The sequence below is a fragment of the Myodes glareolus genome, chromosome 3 (assembly GCF_982192425.1).
Source record: "Myodes glareolus chromosome 3, mMyoGla1.1, whole genome shotgun sequence".
Classification (NCBI taxonomy): domain Eukaryota; kingdom Metazoa; phylum Chordata; class Mammalia; order Rodentia; family Cricetidae; genus Myodes; species Myodes glareolus.
Genome location: NC_142028.1, coordinates 29,463,523 through 29,484,634, shown reverse-complemented (window position 1 = coordinate 29,484,634; position 21,112 = coordinate 29,463,523). Strand labels below are relative to the sequence as shown.

General features: G+C 50.7%; 1 protein-coding gene across 7 annotated transcripts in view; it reads right to left on the bottom strand.

Moving 5' to 3' along the window:
• The window catches only part of Iqsec3 (IQ motif and Sec7 domain ArfGEF 3), a 101,991-nt gene extending 81,614 nt beyond the window's left edge, over positions 1 to 20,377 (bottom strand). For 5 of the 7 annotated variants that reach the window (XM_087904284.1, XM_087904286.1, XM_087904288.1 and 2 more), the window contains exon 1: positions 19,742 to 20,376. In XM_087904284.1, coding sequence (XP_087760410.1) covers positions 19,742 to 20,271 — 530 coding nt within the window. In that variant the 5' untranslated portion in view covers positions 20,272 to 20,376. Of the gene's footprint in view, positions 1 to 19,741 lie in introns of all 7 variants that reach the window. The other 2 variants (XM_087904283.1, XM_087904289.1) reach the window with 2 other exon arrangements.
• Positions 20,378 to 21,112: the final 735 nt, after the last annotated feature.

The following is a 21,112-nucleotide window of genomic DNA, read 5'->3' as shown; positions in this document are numbered from 1 at the left end:
CAGTCCTTGTGGTGATTAATTTATTGCTCCGAGAGCAGCATTAATCCCTTAAATCCCAGGACCCAATCACTTTCCATTAAGCTCCACCTAGTAAAGGTCATACCACCTTCACATTTTATATATTGAAATATATTGGAAACCAAGCTGTAACATGAATTTTGGCAGGGACAAGTTACATCTAATGTGTAGCAAAACCAGAACTTCTTTGAAGAGTAGGAGGAGGAGAAAATGAGTTAAAACACAACACATTTGAATGAGTTAGCTTAATCAATGGGGGCTGCTATCAATATGTCTGACTTAGGCCATCCTTTTCCTTCTCCGTGTGACTTTGAGGAGCAGGCGTAATGTCCCGTCTATTCCCTGTCACGCCTGCATCTCCTGCTGGCCTTCAAGGTCAGTAGTGTCCTAGGCTGTTTTGTTTTGGCACATAAACTTGCTTACGTCCCCCATCATAAACCCATGATTTCTCTACTAGTTAAATCCTTTCTTCCTCAGCCAGCTCCCAGAAGTGTCTGTGCTAAGTGAGCTTCCTTATGCTTTGCTCTCTTGCCCACCTGCTGGACTCTGGGTCTCCCTCAGACCCTCAGCAATATCTCCCCAGGGAGATCCCCAAACATCTTATGCCCAAATGAGGGAACTTTGCAGTTCCCAGTGGACTCGGCTCTGGCAGGACTCAGGGATCAAAGACCCCCGGAGGCATCCTCCATTTATGGTTTCCTTCCTTTGTAGAGAAGAGCACTATTTTGTTTGCTGCTCTTTTAGAAAAAAAAATGGTAATAAGAGGTAACTAGCACCCTGCTTGGAGGAAGTCCAAGCAGCTGTTACACTGAGAGGCCCATGAAGGAAGGAGCCACTAAGCAGCCTCATCTTCCAGCCATTTGATGACCATCCTACAGATGAGGCTTGAGGCCCCGGGAAGGCCTCTCCAAATCAGGCTATGTGGAGCAGAAAAGACCTGCCTTCAATAAGCCCTGGGCATGTTGCAGATTTCTTAGTGAAGTAGATTCTTCATTGCATGCTGAGTTTGGGGGCTGGGTTGTAAGACATTAGTCTCACAGCGTGAGCATGGCTGTGTGCCTCCAGTCCTTCCAGCTCCTCTATGTGATGCTGTGAGGAAACCCCTCATTCACAGGGAAAACGATTTTACGGGGGCCTCAGCTCAAATCATAGCAGAAGGCAGGGTTCCCAGAACAGCAGTCTGATGGAGATTTGGGGAGACCTGTCTTCAGATCCTGTCTTTTTCCTGCAATGTCTTTGGACTTGCAAGCAGATTCTCAGACCTCTTTCAGCCTGTGTTTCTCAGCTGTTTAAGAGACACCAGAAGCACGTACCTGTGAGCTCTCAGAGGCTCTTCTGATTACTAACAGGCTGCAGCACCCAGCTTTTCCTGGCACATTTGCTGGGGTTTATATGCAGCTCACAGCTCCCTACACTAGAATGGGCTTTCTGGAATCACTCCTGTGGCCAATTCGTTTCTACATCCAGTACAGGACATGGCCTGGCACGTGACAGAACAGCCACTGCTTGTCACCAAATCCATAAATAAATTCTGGTTCCCCAGGGACTGGAAAGCAAGGGGGAATCAAGCGTGTACACATGCAAAACACACATACATGCAAATGAAGGCACCGGTGCATGCCATAGACATATGGGTCTATTCATCACTGCCACCCCAGGTGCAAGGTATACAATCCCTTTCCATCTTTCATCTCAGAATAATCCTCATTTCATATCCATCTGGAAGGCTTTGGGGAGATTCACTCAGAACAGAAAGTCAGTTTGCAAGCTGAGTGGGCCAGAAGGCTTTAATTCCTTTTCCTTCTCCACTCCAGCGACTGCACCCTAAAGGCCAGAGTTCATGCTGCCTTCGCTCCTTCCGCTTTGCAAACCCAGGCAGCTAGTGGTCCAGCTCAAAGCCTAGTTTAACCCGAGTCACATCATATCAGACAAAGGGCTAGGTGGCCTCCCACTGCTAGGCTGGCAGCACCATGCAAATTACAGAGCTGAGCCTTCACTGAGTCTCACCAGCTTCCCTCAGAAAAGAGCTTCTTCATCCCCTGGCAGACTGGAGCCTGGCTGCTGAGCAAAGACGACTCAACAGGGTGGGTCGAGACCATCAAGTCTATGTCAGCTCCACAGGCTGCCTCTCCCAGGGTCCCACGGCTCAACACCAGAGCAGCACAAACCATGGATTCATCCTTCTTCCGCTGTGGACATGCAGTGTCCCCAGAACGGTCAGAGCAAGTCTAGTCAATGATGAGGACTGCATTTGTACAGTATTCCCGTCTCACAGTCATTTCTGAACGTCCTAAGAGCTCCGTGGCAAATATATACTTAATCGTACAGCTAGTTAATATATTGTGTTAATAATTATAATTATGCATTGGTGTCGTGCAGATGATGGGGAACTAAAGCTAATGGAGGTCTGATGACCTCCCGAGGACCCGCAGCTAAGATTTCAGCTGCGCCTCTTGCATGACTTCACGCTGCCTCTGTTGTCCCTTATACTCCTTTGCTCTACTCCAGGCATGTGTAGGGTTGGGGTGAGTGGCATCTGGGCTGTTGATCATTCCTTCTGTTGTGAATGCTTTAGAACCAGACAAAAGCCCTGGGCCTCACCCAGACAACCACCTAGCTTTAACTGACCTCTAAGCACTGACTCTGTGCATGGCACGGACCCACCTTGTAGGCCCACCAAACACCTACTGTCTTCTGATGAATCAGCCAACATGTAACATTCATCACACTTTCGCACACCCACTTGAGTAAACAAACATCCACATATGCAAGCACACACACAGTCCTTGGTGCCCAGCACATCAGTGGTCACTTTCCTTAAATGTGTTTCTAACTTCATGCTCACATTCAGGGTGCTCATAAAAATGCAAGGTTCTTATCTAAACTTCTAGTTCTGCAAACCTATGCATGCACAGGAAGCATATCTGCACACACACTCATTCTTGGTCATGCAGACACACCTGTACACATTTTTACACACATGTGCACTATAGGTGCACACATACCATGTAACAGGTAACCCTGCATGCTTGTACTCTGAGGTCCAACTAAGGATGTTCTGTCAGCTACCTGAACCCTCCCAATCATACAGACCATGGACACAGTCAAAGTCCTGTGGTCACCTGTAAACCATCATCCCGTGGCTACCTCTGGATCGCATTTCCCAGTCCTGTAGCCTAGTCCTGCCTGGCATGATAGAGATGAGCAGGCCAATGGCCAAGTTCACAGCTATGACATGAACAACTGGCATATGGGCATAGCGCCATTAGATTTTTTTGGTCCCTGAATACTGGTTTATGTACCAGACAAGGCTTTGTCTGGGGAAGAGAGATTCTTGCCTAGGACAGGGATGGCTGCATCAGGATTTAACAGGCTACAGTTCTGTGAGGAGCCAAAGGGTGGTTCTTTTTTTTCCCTCTATGGCCTTGGGTCCGTCACCCTAATCTGTCAATCAAATCCTACCTCTGTGGAATAGGGATAATAGTGCATTCCCACCAGGGATGTGTGGATAGATGCAGTAATAAATGGCATGCACAACAGACATTAAGTATACCGAATAGAATATGGAATAGGAGCGAATGGCCTCTCTATTTGGCTCTTAGCCCTTGGGTTGTTTAATGTGCTAGTGGTTGACATCATCCCTCTGCTCAGGAACCCCTTGACTTCCCATGAGTCTTAGCCCCACCAGCTTCTCTGGAAAGCCCTTTCTGTCCGCAGTTTCGCCCACCATCTTTGCTGTCACCTATCTAGGTCTCCCTACCCTCCTTCCCTTCTTGTTCTCTTAGAAAACACGATTTTTTTATGGCTCCAGGGTCCTTGCACCGACTTCTCTCCCTGTAGAAAGGTGTTTGTGCAAATTCAAGCCCAGGCATTCCAGCACTGGCAACGAAGCTCGCCCCCTGTTTTCTACCGGTTTTAATTTTTCCCCGCTCAAATGTTGTCTCCCCAGGGAGGTCTTGCCTGCCACAACTCTCCTCCAAGTCACCCTTTTACTTTTCTTTCCGTTCTTAGGAGCTTAGATGGTGGGCACAGTCACGCGTTTCCGTGCTGTATTTTTCATCTCCTGCCTGTGAGGAGACGCATACAAACACAACGGCAGGGCTTTTGATTTGCCCGTAAGGCCCCAGTACCAGGGATGGCAGCAAAGCCTGGCATGCAGGAGGCACTCAGTAGATATGGTCCACGTTAGCAGAGACCTGACTCCTCCCTGAGGAACATCAATACAATTGTCCATCAGCAGCAGAAACACCCACCTTTCCTTCTCTCCACTCCCCTCGCCTACACAGCAATGCCCCGGGTTTCTAACCTGTTCTGTGCAGCGGGAGCATGCCGTGCTGGAGTGTGAACTGGCAAAGGAATGCACTGGGCTGATCTAGCCTAGTGGTTTGTAAGCAGAGAGGGGCATCAGAATCTGAGGGCTTATTCTGAAGCCCTGATGGCCGCTCCACTTCCAACACCACTCCCTTGGGACCATGTCCAGGACAGACACCCGGGCAGTTGCATTTGGCAAAATCTTCTCTGGGAAACTTGGATGCCTGTAACTGCAGTCATCCACCGGAGGCAGGGGAGAAGAGGCTGCGAACAGCGCAGAGCTGCTGCTGCTGCTGCCGCTGCCTGAGTTTCGATCTGAAGAACAACCCCATGGGGTTTGGGTTGTGGAATGGAGCCCACTCATTATGTTTTCCTAGGACATATTGAGAGAAAGTCTGCAGGGCATTTACACACTGCCCACCCCGCGGTAAGAGCAGGGTAAGTGCATGCTCGCATTTCCTGTGCACTTACAGTGATTAAACAATTATTTTCCTCCGGGAATCTTTGCTGATTGCCTTGCGGTGCTTTGCTTAGGAGTTTTCCTGCAGTGGGTGGCCAGTACGTGATGCTGGCTGGCATGCTGCTGAATGGAGCCTGCTTTCCTCCATTGTAAAGAGCAGCCCCCCGCCCCGAATCACCCCAATTTTCACCACTCTTCACGGCAAAATTCATCAAAGAGATTTCTTCATTTGCTTTATGCAATCCTCTACGTTCTATCTTCTTTTATACTTCTCACTGGGGGAAACTTCAAACACTGCTGGCTAATCTATATCCCTGTATTTTTTGTGGAATATTTTTTAAACAAACCCCAGAAATAATATCACTTTATTCAGCATGTATTTCTAACAGGTAAGAACTTTTAAAAGATATAATAACAGTATCATTATCACACCTACGTAAATTAACGGTAATTCTCTAATCTCTGCTAAAACCTTGTCTGCATGGAAATTTCCCTGGTTGCCTTAAAAATGTCTTTTCCCAGTTGCTTCGTTTAAACCAGGAAATCAGGTCCACACGTTGGGGTCACTTTCCCTCTGAAGCCCCTTCCTGTCCTCCCTCAAGCCTACCCTAATTCAGGACCACATGTTGGGGTCACTTTCTCTCTGAAGCCCCTTCCTGTCCTCCCTCAAGCCTACCCTAATTCAGGACCACATGTTGGGATCACTTTCTCTCTGAAGCCCCTTCCTTTCCTCCCTCAAGCCTACCCTAATTCAGCTTTCCACCACTTTCCCCTTTTCAAGGTCACAATTGATTAAATATTGCTGAAGGCATTGGGCATGGGCATGCCAGGCACTGTCCTGCTGGGCACAGGCCTGGGCATGCCAACAGTGACAGCCTCTGCTGCAATTCCTGGGGTTTACCAAGCACTTCTCTTTTACCTTTGGCCACCGCATCTCAGTTCCTACCGACACTTCCCAGCACAGGTGTGTGTCAGGGCTTTACCACCCCCCTTCTCATCACTTCTTGGTGCTGTTCAGTCTCAAAGACTGAAAAGCTGTCTAGGTTTCTGCTTCTAGCCCACACAGAGGCCCATTCAACATCCCCCGCAAGTGTCTGCTGGGCCTCTCGACCTTCACCTGTCTGAATCTCAACACCTGTCCTTCCAATGACTTTGGCTCAGCCCTTGAGTTTCCCTCTCATCCCCAACCTCTCTCTCTCTCTGGTGCATGTTGTAAGGTTGGAGTTAAGAAGGGCACTACTGGGCTGCACTGTCATTTGGGGCGACAGGGTAGGAGAGTTATTAATGCCAGAGATAGAGGTGCGGGGCTCTGAAGATGTATCCGTTCCTCCAGACTGAGTGAGGTTTGCTTTCCTAAGGTTTCTGAGGAAAGGGAAGGATCCAATGCCACACAGGCAGTAAGCCACTCAAGTGACTACAGCAAGGTTGCCTGTGATTCCCCTCCCTCCCCAAGCCACCCATTGTGATCTCGGAGTCCTAGCAGGCATGCCTGGAGAGGGGCTGCACGGGGCTTGGACAGATCTGTAGACGGTGGCTCCTGTTGACTGCCTCTGTGTTCCCTCAGTCTTAGCTACTGCCATGCTCTCCTTGGATTTTTGCCACGCTCCTGCCTAAGCTCCCAGCTTCTGCCTTCCCCTCTTCTTCCATGTTTTCTCAACTCAGCATTCAAATTTCCTTTGAAGGGTTCTTCATTCAAAATCATCCTATGGGTGCATTTTTCTTAATACTTCACAACAGGCCTTAATTCTCTGGACAAGAAACACTGGTGTTGATGGCAGGAGAGCTCTTCACTATGTGGACCACACTGGGCACTGCTGGATGCTCCACAGGGCCCTGGCTCACTCAAGGTTGGCAGAGATATATCTTCTGGCAAGTCTGCCAGTCCTTTGAGTTCTGGAATGTCCCTATCCATTTCCAGACTGTCTGGCAAACTGGAATCCCAGGCGAGACTCTCTTCCCAGATCTGCTACACCCCTGCATCCTCCAGACCTCCCTCCCGACACTCCACTGTGATGGTGGGTTTTGTCAACATAGTCTAGGTTCACCTGGGAAGGGAGTTCAGTGATGGGTTGTCTAGGTCAGATTGGCCTCAGTGGAGGTTTGAGAGAAAATGGCCCCAAATGGAGTGGCACTATTAGGAGTACCACTATGTGGCCTCGTTGGAGGAAGTGTGTCACTGTGGGGGTAGACTCTGAGGTCTCTTTTGCTCAAGCTTCCCTCAGTGTGACTGTCAGTTGACTTCCTGTTGCCTCTGAATCAAGATGTAGGACTCGTGGCTCCAGCAGCACATCTGCCTGCGTGCTGCCGTGCTCCCTGCCATGCCGATGGTGCACAGAACCGCTGAAACTGTAAGTGAAGCCTCCTCAGTGAAATGCTTTCCTTTATAAGAGTTGCTGTGGTCATGGTGTCTCTTCACAGCAATGAAAACCTGACAGAGACAACTGGTGAGGGACTGCCATGACTTCCCACCTCAGGTAAAGGTGGGAAGACCCACGGTTGGGTGGCACCATTCTCTAGGCGGAGGATTTTGAACTCTGTAAGACTGGGCAAGGGGAGCTAAACACAAGCATACATGTGTGGACGATTAATTTCTCTCTGCTTCTTGACTGTGGGTGGAATGTGAAGAGTTGCTGCTTCCCATAATGGTGAACTGTAACCTGAACCGTGGCTAAAATAAACTCTGTCCCTGCTAGGCTGCTTTGGCCATGGTGTTCTTACCACAGCATCAGAGACTAAGATACCACTCAAGCTCTGTGACTATCTCCGGCTTTGCTCCTTGTGTGCCTAGGTCTTGTCTAGCTGAAACCACCACACTGTCTTAGTCTGGGCTGTACCGCAGGGAGCCCAGAAGCTACATCCTTTCCTCTAGGTCTTTATTCAGAGACTCCCTTGCCCATGGGGGCTTCCCAGCACCTGTTCCTAACCCATATTTCTTAGCACCCAGGCCTTCTTCTATACTTGCCTTTGCTCGAGAGTTGCTAACCCATTCAGCTACACTGAGCTTTTATCATTTTATTTGGAGGACCAGAAAGCTTCCTGGAAGGGTCTGGGAATTTGCTGTATCCCCATGCCTGGAGTATTACTGGAACTTTGTGGACACTTAGAAGTGTGAAGGGACGAACACAGACACCGTGGAAATGTCTTTCTAGAGAGGAAAGCTACTTTCTGTGAGACCTTCGTATGAAATTCTTAGCTCAGTTCAGGAAGACCTCCTGAAGGAGGAGGTGTTTTAGGAGTGGGCTTCAGCCTGCTTGGGAGGTTAGAACATCCCATAACTTCCCCAACCTTGACAGCAAAGAGAGCCACAGAGAACAAAAACATGCTAAGCCGGAGTTTTCTTTCCCTCTGAGAAACATTCTCCCTGGATCTTCAACTGCAATTTACCAGTGTTCCTAGCATGGGAGGGCATTTCAAATGGAGCCCCTCAGTAATGTCTGCCTTGTCTCCCAACCCTCTTGCTAACAGGAAAGCACACCCTAAATGACTACCCAGAGGCAGACTGCCCAGAACCTTCCGTCCAAAATGACCAGTGGGCACCAAGGAACCTAGATTGACGGCCAAGCAATGCTCGCAGCACCTATTGAAGGTAGCTCTTTTGATACCAAATATGGAAAAAAGAATCTAAGTGCAGAACAGCAGCTATTTACTCTAATCTGTGTAAAAAGAATGATGTGCATGTGAGTGCTTGGCTTTACCCGCAAAATCAGTTGAAAGGTGAGAAAATTGCACTGGCTGCTGGAGGGTGAAGGTAAGGTGAGGTGGGGGTAAGTGGTTTTATTATAAAGTGGTGAGGGAGAGGGGGAGATACTCCATCAAACATTGCATATACATCTTAACTTTTTTCCCTCTATCAATGTGGTATGTATTTGAAAAGAACAAACTAAAAAAAATTAAAGGACATGATTAGATTTGATGAAACACAGATCAACAGGGCTGTGGGAAAAGCTCAGGCATTGGTGGTGACAGTGATGAGGCAGAAGCTTTTTGCACAAGTAGAAGTGGCTAGAAGCTAGAGAGTGCACACACTGGCGCTTCAGTGGAGTCGGACGGCTCCTGTCTGCAGCATAGGGCTGGGAAAGTCAGTGGGTGCCCAGGTCTGCCGCCCAAGTTTAGTATTCCCAGACCATGTGACATTGGGACAGAGACTGAGGAGGCTGCTTGTGACTAAGCTGTGTGCCCATGCACCCTGGCTTCCAGGTTTGCTCAGTGTTTTGTAGTGGAGCGTGACGTGACTGAAGTCAGTCATCTCAAAGTCACGTGTAGCGGGGATAAGGTGGCCTCAGATATTTGAGGGAGTCCCACGTTGAGCCTGTTCTAGATTATTCAGGAGGTGGTAACAAGCAATTCCTAAATTCTTGCTACTAGAAGGTCTCCAATGACCAGGAAGTGCCCTACCGCACTGGGAGTCCGCACCGTGACTCCTCTCCCAAAAGGAAATACCAAGGCTGTGCCCAGTTAGTCACCTGGTCAAGATTCAGACTCCACCCTGCATCCTGGTCACCTAACAGCTTAGGCCCAGCCAGGACGTTCTTTGGAATTCTAGCACTGCAGATCTACCAAAGCCAAATACAGGAAGAAGGTTGGGACTCTTTTGCAGGTGTGTTGAGTTGGGTATAAGAAGCCTGTGTGTGTGTGCATGCATGGTGCATGTGTGTGTGTGTGTGTGTGTGTGTGTGTGTGTGCCGAACAGAAATCAACTTTGGTGACACCATCCTCATCCAAGACCCTGTCAACTCCACCTTCACTTCCCTTTCTCCAAAGAGAATCCCCAGGCAGACCTGGGTCAGGCTTCAGGAGGCCAGGCAAGGGTGCTCTCAGCACCAGGTGCCCAGTGCAGGCCACCATGCAATGGTGGGAAGGATGGACTGTGAAGGGGTGTAGAGATGAGTGTGGGGAGGGGTGGGGTGTGGAGGTGGGTGGGGGAGGGAGAGAAGGTTGGCTGAGAGCAGCAGGAAAGTGTGGAGCAACACCCCCCCCCTCCCCCCGGCACGGCGGATGGGGGGGGGATAAGCTGGGGGATGGGGCAGGGGCGGGGCACAGGGAGGGGAGGACAAGGCTTCTCCCACGCCTGTGACTCAGCAACGGGCGCGCGCGCGCGGGACAGCAGAGGCGCGCGGCTTTCCCGAGCCTGGGGTGCCCGCCCCCGTGAGGAAGCGTGATGCCTCTGGCGCTCAGAGGGGGCGCGTGGGCCGGGAGATCCGTGCTGATCGTCAGCAACTCGCCTGCCGCCCACACTCCGTCCTCCGCTCTCGCCCTTAACCGGGAGTCCCTGGAGTCAATGGAGAAGGAAGGACTTTCTCCAGGCTGGCGGTGGGAGCCTTTCCCAGGCTGGGGAGGGAGGCCGCTTGCCTGCAGAGCCCCCTGCTGCTGCTCCTTAGATTTAAGCCTTGATGGCCACAGGGGACCCAGTGGAAATTTCCAGGGTAATTAACTCTAAAAGCCTCTTCCGGGACTTCCCCTTCATCCCGCCCTCGGAGGCTCAACTGCCTCAGTACCCCTACTCCCAGAGTTTCCTGCTCAGGGTCTTGAGATGTCTTTCCAACAATCAACAGAGTAAGGGTCCCTTTCACTGTTCTTGGTAAGCTGAGGGTACAAGCCAAGGGCAGAAAGGATTGGCCCAGTGGAATAAGAGGAAAGTCAAGGTCCAGGAGGGGTTGCTGCTAGGCTGTAATTGGGTCTGTGAGGGACAACTGGCATCAGCATAGTCTTGGCTGTAGGGCCAGAATCCAGTTGCTTAAAAGGATAATGCCTGTCCTTGCCTCCCGAAGTCCTGGGGGTCAGAGAGAAAGTGAGGATGTAGTGTGTGTGTGTGTGTGTGTGTGTGTGTGTGTGTGTGTGTGTGTGTTACTGAGTAGCATGGAATAGTCAGGGCTGTAGGGCAGGGCCTCTTGTGTGCAGAGGCTCTGCAAGGGAAATCCTGATGCTAGACCCAACCCAGCAATTCCCAACTGCTTTGCAGTTTTTGTTTCTGCTGTTTTTAAATAATCATTGTGTTACGTTTTAGGACTGATTGAAAATTGTGGTGGATGGGAACCATTCATCGAGGAAGAAATTGCAGAGTTCCCCGCCTGTGCCAGGGATGGGAGTACATTCCCGGCTGCTGGAAGCTGGAGGCTGGTTTGACCTGGCAAATTCAAAGAGAGGCAGCTAGTGCCAGGCCCTGGCCACCGGACAGCAAGCCGCAAGAGTCTGCAGAAAAAACCACTGCAGATTCTCTCCGCTGCATTTCGCATGGAAGTTCAGAATCTCCAGAGAACTCCTGGGGCGCAGCTCAGCTGCTGCACTACCCAGTTTCTAGGGGGCCTTCCTCCCAGGGGTTCACTTTTCAGGGGGCCTAGGAGTCCTGCCTTTTCCAGATAGAATCCCGGTGAAAGCAGAATGGGTATGGAGGTCTAATGGCAGAGGATTACAGAGGTGAGACGAGAATTTTTTTCAGCCAGCTAAGAGAGATGAAGCTTGCCACGAAGAGAAGGAAAAAACCAAAAACAAAACTGGCATTCTAATAGTATGGATTGACCAAACAGGCCTCACTGGGGGTAGGGGTGAGGAGGGGGAGGTGACCTGCCTCACTGCTAGGCCCGCATAGCCCTGGATACCTCCAAGCCCATTTCAGTAATGCACTCAGCGTCACAAACACACCCACACCCTCCATCGGGATCTTAACACCACCCAGGAAATGTTGCAAGAAATGCCTGGCAGGACTAGAAGGCAGGCAGCCTGGGGGCTGGTTCCTATTGTTTCCTGGGTAGAATGGTGATTCCCCCTCCTATCTCCTAACTCTGTTCTCCCTCTGCTTTCCTCCCTCTTGCTGGGACTAAGGATGGAACTTAGAGCTAGCTTCCTGTGTGCCTTCTGCCCTGCTCCGCCATTGCCAGCCTTGTTCTTCTCCCAGAGATAAGGCCATGGTTCAGGACCACATCCTGTAGTCACGTTTCTGTTGCTCTTTCAACTCGCCAGGAGTATGTGTGTGACTAAGCCATTCATTAGAACATTTTCTCACGGTGCATTTCCTAGGCTAGGGGACTAGCCAGAGGCTGGGAATGGAGGGAGAGGTGAACTCTTCTTGTTCCTAGACTGAAACAGTGGGTTCCATTAGGGATAGACACATTCTTCCACTGTATGTCCCCTGTTCTCCTCACTTGGATACCAGCCCGAAATGCTGAGCCCCCAGGTCTTTTCTGCACATGCTCAGATGAGGGAAAGTAAGTTCAGTGTTGTTGGGCTAACCGCGAGCTACAGGGAAAGGGAGCTGTCTTCTGGTCGGCTCTTCCACGACCTTGATACCTTTCCCTTCTCTCTACCCACTCCAGAATCCAAGAACCCTCTTGACTGTATGGACTCTGGCTTTGTCTGTCTGTCTGTCTGTCTGTCTATTTATCAGCTAGCATTCCTTCAGGCACTAAGCTCTACTGTCATCTCCTACATCTTTGACTTCATGGACCGTCAACCCCTGCTGCTGGCAGTCCGTGCTTCCTGCTTTATAACAATGCCTGATGTAGCCATGGTGCATTTTGCCACCCCAAACATTATCTCAAGGTCTTTGAAAAGAGCAAGGTATTTCCCAGCACCCAGAAGCTTCTTCAGTCCTTCCTTTGCTTTTTCAGCAAAGATGAAGCTCACAAGGGAGCTATTCTCTACAACCCAAATAACAGCGTCTTTTCTGTGTTTCTGTATAACTTCCCCGGGGGGTGAGCTCTATGCCCTCTTCCCCACATGGGGTTTCAATAAAAAAAAATAGTAGAAATAAGGATCCAGTAAGAGTCTCAACAACCTCCTCCTGGGTCCTTTATGTCCCCAAGCCTCCTGCCCCAGTCTTCAGTCAACCAGTGCTGTGTGGTAGCCTCCTCTTCTGGCAAGCACTAACCTGGAATTGTCCACAAACATGTTTCTGTGTGGAAGTGGGAAAGACTGATAAAGCTGTGTGGATGGTTTTGATCCTGTCCTGGAAATGGTGTTTTTGCCAAAAGTGATAAGCTTGAAGCTCAGAAGAGTCTCTGTGGAATTGTGGCATAGGGAAGATAGCCTGCAGGGTGACAATGGATCCCCGTCCCCCAGCCCTCTGAACCTGGGTAGGGTCGTCTGATCTATCACCATGGAGTCAGAGGAACAGGATGAGGAGTTAGAAGAGCAGGAGCGCTAAGCCTAGTCTTGCAACTAACTCGTTTGGAAGTCCCAGTCACTCCCCGTGACCCCTGCCAGACTGGACCAGGTGGCCTTAACGCATCCTTCTAGCGCTGACATTTGCTGGATTTCCCAGAGGGGTCCATGAAATCTTTTAGTCCCTGGACAAGGTGGAAAAGCCTGATGGCAGCACAGAGCACAGGGACCTCCTCTGGGAAGGGACTTGGGAAGGATGCTTGCAGACCCTCTGTCCATAGCAGCCCGCCATGGGCAAGGCCAGGCACCACTCAGTACAGCATTGCTTTTAGTTACATAACCCTCCTGATCCTAGCAAGGAACAACAGCAAGAGAGCCTGCTCCCAGAACCCCAACACACAGGCACATGCACGTGTACACACACACACACACACACACACACACACACACACACACACACAGAATACACATCTTTGCCGATGGTGGTTTTGTAGCCACTATCACCTGGGAGAATATGAGAAATTCTCTTCCTTTTCATGTGTTTTCTTTTTTCCAAAAGTATCTCATTTAAGAAAAATATCAGAAAGGAGACTCATATCCTTTACGTCTGGCCTGAGATAATAGGGTCCCCTCAGTCCCCTCCCATTATTTAGTGTCATATGGGCCTCTTCTCCTTTTGGTCTCTCCCTGCATCCTTTCCACTTCTGCAGGTGTTGCATAGTGAAGGTCCCCCCTTTGTCCCCAGCAGGAGCAGTCTGCAGAAGGGACGGACTCACCGACTTGCTTTATATGAATGTGGAAGGTGTTTACCAGTGCTGGACTCTACCCTTCTCACCAGCCACTGTTGTCCCTGGCAGGTCACTTTGTCTTTTCCTTGAGGACACCGTGACTTCCCATTTTAGGAAAAATGTCACAGAGTTCTCACCACAGGGCATGGTGATAACTCACATGTCTCTGAGATCCTTAAGAGAAGGGCAAATGATCTTAAAGTACTGCAAGACGGCATGCAGTTGGAGATGCATTTTCTCGCTGTGAAGCTGTCGCTGCTCATAGAGATCACAGGCCACGGTGGCTTTGCCCTGCCTGGCTGCCTGACAAGGTCAAGCCGACAGTCCCAGCTCACAGCCCCAGCTCGGGACTAGCTTGGATGCGTGATGTCTGGTGGTAGAGGAATGAAAGAGCAAGGGACACGTGTCCAAAGGTGACCTAACAGACCAGACGGAACCTGCGTGCATTCCATCTACTGCTGCTGTCTGAGAGCAGGTGATCCGCTAGCTTCCCTCGGTCTTGGTTTCTTTATATGCTGAAATACTGTGTTGTATTAAGTGTTCGATAAGAGCCCAGTGTCGTGCTAAATAAGGGACAGTGCATAGTTCTTAAACTTTACAGCGACTCCTCCCTTTTCTGCATGCAAAATTGGGCTGAAAGCAGGGACCAGGTGAGGTCAGCTGGTCAGTGCTAAGACAGGACCCCCGCCTGGGTGGGCCTCTGAGATCCCAGGTTCTCGGACTCCTTGACCTTGAATGGGCTGTGCTGTGGTGTTTTCCTGGAGCTTTGTGGCTGAGGACTCCAGCTTGAACTCTCGCTTCACTCCTATCTCTGAGGGTCTCCAGAACCTGAAGTGAAGCCAGCTGTCCGCCCCCACCTATAGGTGCTATAGGTGCTATAGGAGCTATAGGTGCTATAGGAGCACAGCTTCTATAGGGACCTGTACTTAGTGCTGTTCCAGAGAAGCAGAAAGTGACTGTAGTGTCCTGACTTGGAAACCTGCCAGAGTGTCCCCAGGATCTCTTAGCAAGCTGCTGCCATCTGATGTCCTGGACCATGGAGTTGATGTCCAGACTGCTGTGGGAGAAAAAAAAAGGTTCTGCCTGCCCAGTAAGGGAAGTTAGTGTAAAAAATCTCTATGTGGGCTTTAAATTTAAGAATTGGATCTCCGTTTAGAACTTGGCCCCAGCTATGGGTCCTTGCTTACTCTTCTTTTCCAAGCCACACCCCTTACCTTTCCACTCCAGGAAGTGACCTTTGGGGTGCAGGCGGCAGATACTTGCTGAGTGAGCATTACCAAGTGCCATGCTTCTCGCTTAGGCTGGGACCATGAGGAACCTGTGTCAGGATGCTTCTGTGGGGCTGTGTGATGTTACCTGTGTGATAAGCGAAGGGCTGGGAGTGAGGAGAGGGAGATGCGTGCATGGGGGCATGGGGGTGTGTCGCCAGAGGCTATGGAATGGAGGGGCGTGTCTCCTGATGCATGGGGACATGGGGGCGTGTCTCCTGATGCATGGGGACATGGGGGTGTGTCGCCTGATGCATGGGGACATGGGGGTGTGTCGCCTGATGCATGGGGACATGGGGGTGTGTCACCTGATGCATGGGGGCACAAGGGGGGGGTGTCGCCTGATGCATGGGGCTTGGGGGATGTGTCGCCAGAGGCTAAAGAATGGCTTGAGTGTCTACAACTGTTTTTTGTTTGTTTGTTTTTGTTTTTCTCCCCCGGCAGGAAGAGAATAAGTTTGGGCTTTTGCAAAGGTCTGGGCAGCAAATCTTTATAAAGATCTGCTGTGTGTCAGATTCCGGGAATGAGCAAAAGGATTTACTCCCTCTCGAGGGACCCTTCCTCTGACCCCACTTTCTGACTAATTTGTGGATGTGGATAGACAGATGAGTGAGTGTGGGTAGCCAGGAATTCTAGACACAAGCCATGCTGAGACTATCCATACCCATGGACATGGCTCAGGCAGGTGTGTCCAGTCAGAGGAAGGAATATCTGCATGCGACACAGATGTCTCCCAGGACTGAAACTGCTAGACAATTTTCTTTCTGGCTGTCCTTGGCTCTTGCTGTTTTCTGACACGAATTCTCACCTCTAGCCAAGAAACTCTTCTGCCTGGTTGCAAATCTCTGTGTGCCCATTTCTTTTACTTTAGTGTTTGAAGAAAGGGTGGCTCTAGGCAGCTGCAGTATGCTCACACCTGCTTAAATGTTGCTAGATGTGTTTTGGCATATGTCATGTAAGGACCACTTCCTTCCTTTCCGTCTCTCCACAGCACAGAATTCAGGCTTTTCAACAGACCAAACATCTGATACGCTTAGCTCACTGATGGATAGCTTCATGTTGGCTAGCTTCCAGGGTGAGCTAACCAGACACTGCCACCTTCAGGCAGACCACCCTCACTCAACAGTAGAGATTTCTGCTTCGGTCAGCATCCTAGACAACTCTGGTTGAAAGACGTATAAGTCATTTAGCCATCCCCACATCTAAGGTCTGGAGATAACTCAAAACTTGTTTCATGTACTGCTGGCGAATGAAGCTCAGCGCTAGAACATACACCTAGCATGCTCGCATGTACAAAGCCATGGGTTCACTCTTCATCCAGAGAAGGAAATGGGGAACAGAGGAAAAAAGAGGGGGGTGGTGAAGACGAAAGGAGGAAAGTAATGAAGAAGGACAAGGTTGTTCCAGGAAGGTGAGGGAGGAAGAGACAAAGCCATAATGAATACTAAGGTTCCTGTACTTTTACCCTGAGTTGGGAATCTTGGAGTGAAAGCTGAATTTGAAACACAATGCCCAAATCTTATCTTGAAGTCAGTAATCGCCTGCCTCTGGGACTGGAGATGCAGGCAAGCTCAGGGATTCCCAACAAAACAAGTGACTGAGTAGGTGGGCTAGTGTGCTGTAACAGAAGCTGCAGCCCCCAAGTCCTCTTAGGGTCGTGTACGTCCTTGCAAGGGGTCTTTTCCAGGTCAGGTTAAGGCCTGGCTCCAGCCAGGAAAAAGATAATAATCAATTCCATAGCTACTGGGAGCCTTGATTGAAAAAAAACAAAGAGGAAGGAGCTGTGTTTGCTGCTTTCATTAAGCAGCATAAACAGTAGGGGCTCCTGCTTAGCGGGAGCAGGAAGCGGGCAGAGAAAGGATGTTAACCCCTAGGGTTTCTGTAACATGGCTGTGCTCACCCGCCTCTGCCTCCGCCTCCGCACTGCTGCTTTCTTAGCCTGGATCCCAAGGCCGGCCCCTTTGTGTGAACCCCAGCTGAAGGAGGGAGAGAGGCAGGCTGCACACACATCTTCATCAGATGGCCACTAAATGATCCATCATTTCCCAGGTCCTGTGCTCCTTATTCTCCTAGGGTTGGCGAGGAGAGAAGTTGAGGGACTATATGGCTGGTGTAGTGTGCATGTGTGTGTATGCACGCGCATGTGCATGTTGTAGAAGGTACCTAACAATGACTGGCCATTTGAACCATTTGTCCATCTGTAGCCACCTACCTAGAGCCACGTTCTTCTGTAATAAGGACAGAGAGGAAAAAGTAAAGCTTTGCAGCAAAATTATGATCTGAAGCCCTCTCTTGCATCCCTTCCTCCTCCGCATGGTAGAGAACTGACTTAGCAGAAGCATGGGGGAAAGACCAGGTAGGGCCCAGGGGCACAACTGCTGGTTCCCCTTCCCTTCCCTTTTACATGGGTCTCTCTCTCTCTCTCTCTCTCTCTCTCTCTCTCTCTCTCTCTCTCTCTCTCGTCCTGCCCTGTGGAATACAGGATGCACATTCAGAATAGGTCCACTGATAGAGGGTAGAGTGGGCTAAACACCCAGGGAGCAACAGTCACTCACTCCCGAGTTCTATGGGGAAATGTCGGTTAAGTCAGGCTAAAACATGGGAGAAAAAAAATGGGATCCCAGGGCATCCAAGGTACAAGTTATTTTTCAAAAAAGAGAAGAAAGTTGAGAGGTAAGTATGTTTTCACTCGAAGTTTCTGGGTATCTAGGCCTGGGGAGAAAGGGAAAGGCTGGAGACACCGGAGAAAGTGAGAAGCGAATGGTACAATGAGCCCCTCAGTGCCTGACACAGCTTTCCAAGTAAAAGGTGCCCAGAAGCTTCTTCTCCCCTCCATCATGCTGGTTGGGTTTTATTTTTGCCCCATGGGAAGCAGAAGCAGGACAGGGAAGATGGAGAGAGAAGGACGTCACATGGTATTGGCATGTGAGGCTGGAGAGGAATCCAGGTGATCCCTCAACCTCTGGATTCCTAGCAGGAACATCGGCATGGAAGGTATGGGCTCTCTAGGACCTTTTGGGGGCTACAGAGAAGTCTTTGTCCCAGAACAAGATCTGCCACCAATCCTGCGTAATCACAGCTTCCCGGCGAGATGCAAAGAAAGTGAGAATGTAGCAGGAGCAAGACACCAGATATTATGAGGAGAGAATTCAGGTAGAGAATCCTAATGCCAGGCTGCTATGGCTGTCCCCAAGGATAGTGAGGTGCAATTGTCCCCTATATTGGGAGAAAAGGCTATAGAATATCTTGGAAGAGTATTGTCCTTAGCTGAGATGTGGGTGTTGAGGAAAAACTGCCTTGCTGCTTTTCATGCCAGAAAAGACAGTCATAAAACTGAAAGACAAATAGGCCACGGAGAATTTTCTCGGGGTTTGAATTAGATGTATTGGGTCTATCAAGTGGGGTTATCCTGGGTCTCCACCCCTGGAATCCTATGCTCTGGTCACACCTACCCTGTGATCGAGCATGCCTGACCCACCTTCTTCCCAGAGATGGGAGAGACAGTGAGGTAAGGGGCAGAGAAGAGGTGAGCTCTTAAGAAATGCAGCCAATCTTCACAAGTGTCTTCCAGACATAAATCCCATGTGAGACGAGTAGAGGTGAGGTGCTCAGCTCTCCACCCCCTCCCCCCTCTCCTTTAGCATCACATCATCAGGGCCAGTGTTGACCAGGTACTAATTGCCACAGGGCTGTTCTTTCCTCCCCATCTAATCAGCGAAGTAACACTGACAGGATTGTCAAGCTTTCCCAATACAGAGGAGAAAACATTCCAGCCCCCTTCATCTTTTCCTCCCACGTTCTTATTCCATGGACTTCATGAGTGAAGAAAAATTTCCAGGCCTTAGACTGCCTGGGGACAATTAACACTTCCCCTGGAATCCAAGATGAGGTTTCCAAATAACCAAAGAGAAAGAGGTCTTGCCATAAGTAGCCACAACAGAAATTTACAGAGGGATTGATTTCATGGAACTGTTGCCCAGCTGTCTCCATTCTCACTGCTCCCTTCCCATGACTGCCAATCACCCTGCACCCCTCTATGCTCCTGAGTCAGAGGCAGGCTCCAGCCAGGTGAGTCCGGAAGCTGTAACAGAGGCACCCACAAGTCTGGAAGGTTGTTTCTGCGTTCCCCTTTGGCACTGCAGGTACACAGAATGAAGATGCTCACTTGGGTCAGAAGGGAGAAAGCTTTCCCAAGTGAGCTACTTCTGGCTTTGACTCCCACTGCATCACATAAAGAACCACCTCTTCCCCCTGGGCAGTACTGTCTCCCACCCTTCATCTTCCTGTATCTGGCTACCTTTCCCTGTTCCCTGCTGTCCTTCAGCTTTCTAATCCTTGTTGCTGGACCCCAGCCTCTTTGAAGCTCGTAACAAACCTCCAGATCGAGCTTGCCTTCTTGGCATCTCACTCTTTATTTAAACAGTTTTACTATGCAAACTCCCTTCCGAAATTTTCCTAGCTTAAATCCTCCAGTGGTACCCCTGGCTTAATTTTTTACCCCATCTTCCTCAATTTTATCCCTTTAATTCCTAGAAGTTACCAATATCCCCAATCAGTTTAAGCCCACGTCTCTCATTCTTTGCCCCAAAGATGGTCTGTATAGGTACTTCCTTTTGCTCCAACCACCACAAACCCTCAAACGCGGATCTCAAGCCCTTCCTTGTGGGGATCTCCTTGACACGTTTCTACGCAAGGCGTCCTCACTGCTTTACTTGACATTACCCCAGTCCTTCACTCTTACATGCTGGTTTCCCCTCCTCACACCCACTTGCTTCTCCCACCTCCTCTTCCCCACTCACTCGGGTCTCCTGCTCAGGACGCCCTTGCCGAGGGCGGCGGGTGATGTGTGCTGAAGCAGGGCTCCGGCGGCAGCGCAGCAACTCGGTGGACGCTCCTTCTCCTTGTCAGCCACGGCCCCGGGTGCCACCGGGTGCTGGTGGGGCGACTGGGGAGCCTGAGCCCTGCCGCTGGACTGGGGCTGCGCCAGGAGCTGTCCGTGGTGCTGAAGCGGTGGCTCCGGCGTGGCGGGTGTGAGCTGTCCGTGGTCCTGGAGAGGCTCCTGGGCCGCAGTGGCGGCCGGAGTGGTGGTTGTAGGAGCAGGCAGTGGGGCGGACGGCGGGGGGACGAGCCCGGGCGGAGGCTGGGCTTGCAGCAGCTGCTGATGTTCCCACAGGCTACGGTTCTCCGCGCTCAGCTCGTCTAGACGCCGCTCCAGCTCATCGATGCGCTGGCGCTGGGTGTGGATGAGACTTTGCTGGTTCTGCACGATGGCCGTGAGCTCCTTGAGGTAGAGCACGGCGCGCACCGGGTTCTCCAGCAGGCTCTCCATGCCGCCCGCCGCCGCCTGCGCCCTGCCTGCGCCTGCCTCGGCGGGCGGCGAGGTGCGTGAGCGCGCAGAAGCCCAGCAGCCCGGGCGGTCCGCGGCCTCCTTCCCTCTCTCTCGCTTTCTCTCTCTCCCTCTCCCTCCCCTTTCCACCGCCGCCTGCGCGTCACCGCCACTCAGGCATTCGCACACGCACTGAGGGGCGGACCCGGCGCCAGGACCCACCTCCCACCTCTGGGCTTCGTGAGGAACTCTGCTTTCCGTGGGGCGGGTAGGAGAAGAGGGGGGCGAGCAAGGAGCAGCGGGGAAAAGGCTGGGCCTGGCGGGATACTCCATGAGAACCCAGGAAGGAGATCAGTCCTACCGGTGAGGAAAGAACAGCCAGCCCAAGCAGCAGCGCTGGGAAAGTGCCATGGGACCAAGAAAAAGAGAAAAGGAAACTGAGAGAAAAAGAGGAAGACTAACGAGAGGCGGGTACAGAGAAAGATAGAAATATAGGCACCGGGCTCTAAAAGGTCACAATCTTTTTTTCCTATCTAGCCATCTCAGAGACTAGGGCCCATTTTTAAGACCTTCTGAGGAGGGGACACACCTGCCTCTTTGACGCTCAACAATTCGCTTTTAGGGATGCCCTGGAACAGAGGACATGAATAGTCGAGAGACTCTAGAAAACACGTATGTCTGTTGTTTAGTTCTGCCAGGGGTAAATGAAGGCAGGAAGGCTGCTAGGCTGCTCATGAAGGATTTTCTCTGGAAATGACATCTCATGGCTCTTTGTACTAGAACAGAAACGAAATAGAGCAGGGCCTCTGAGGCCACTGTTTCCAGCACCTTTTGAAGCAACCAT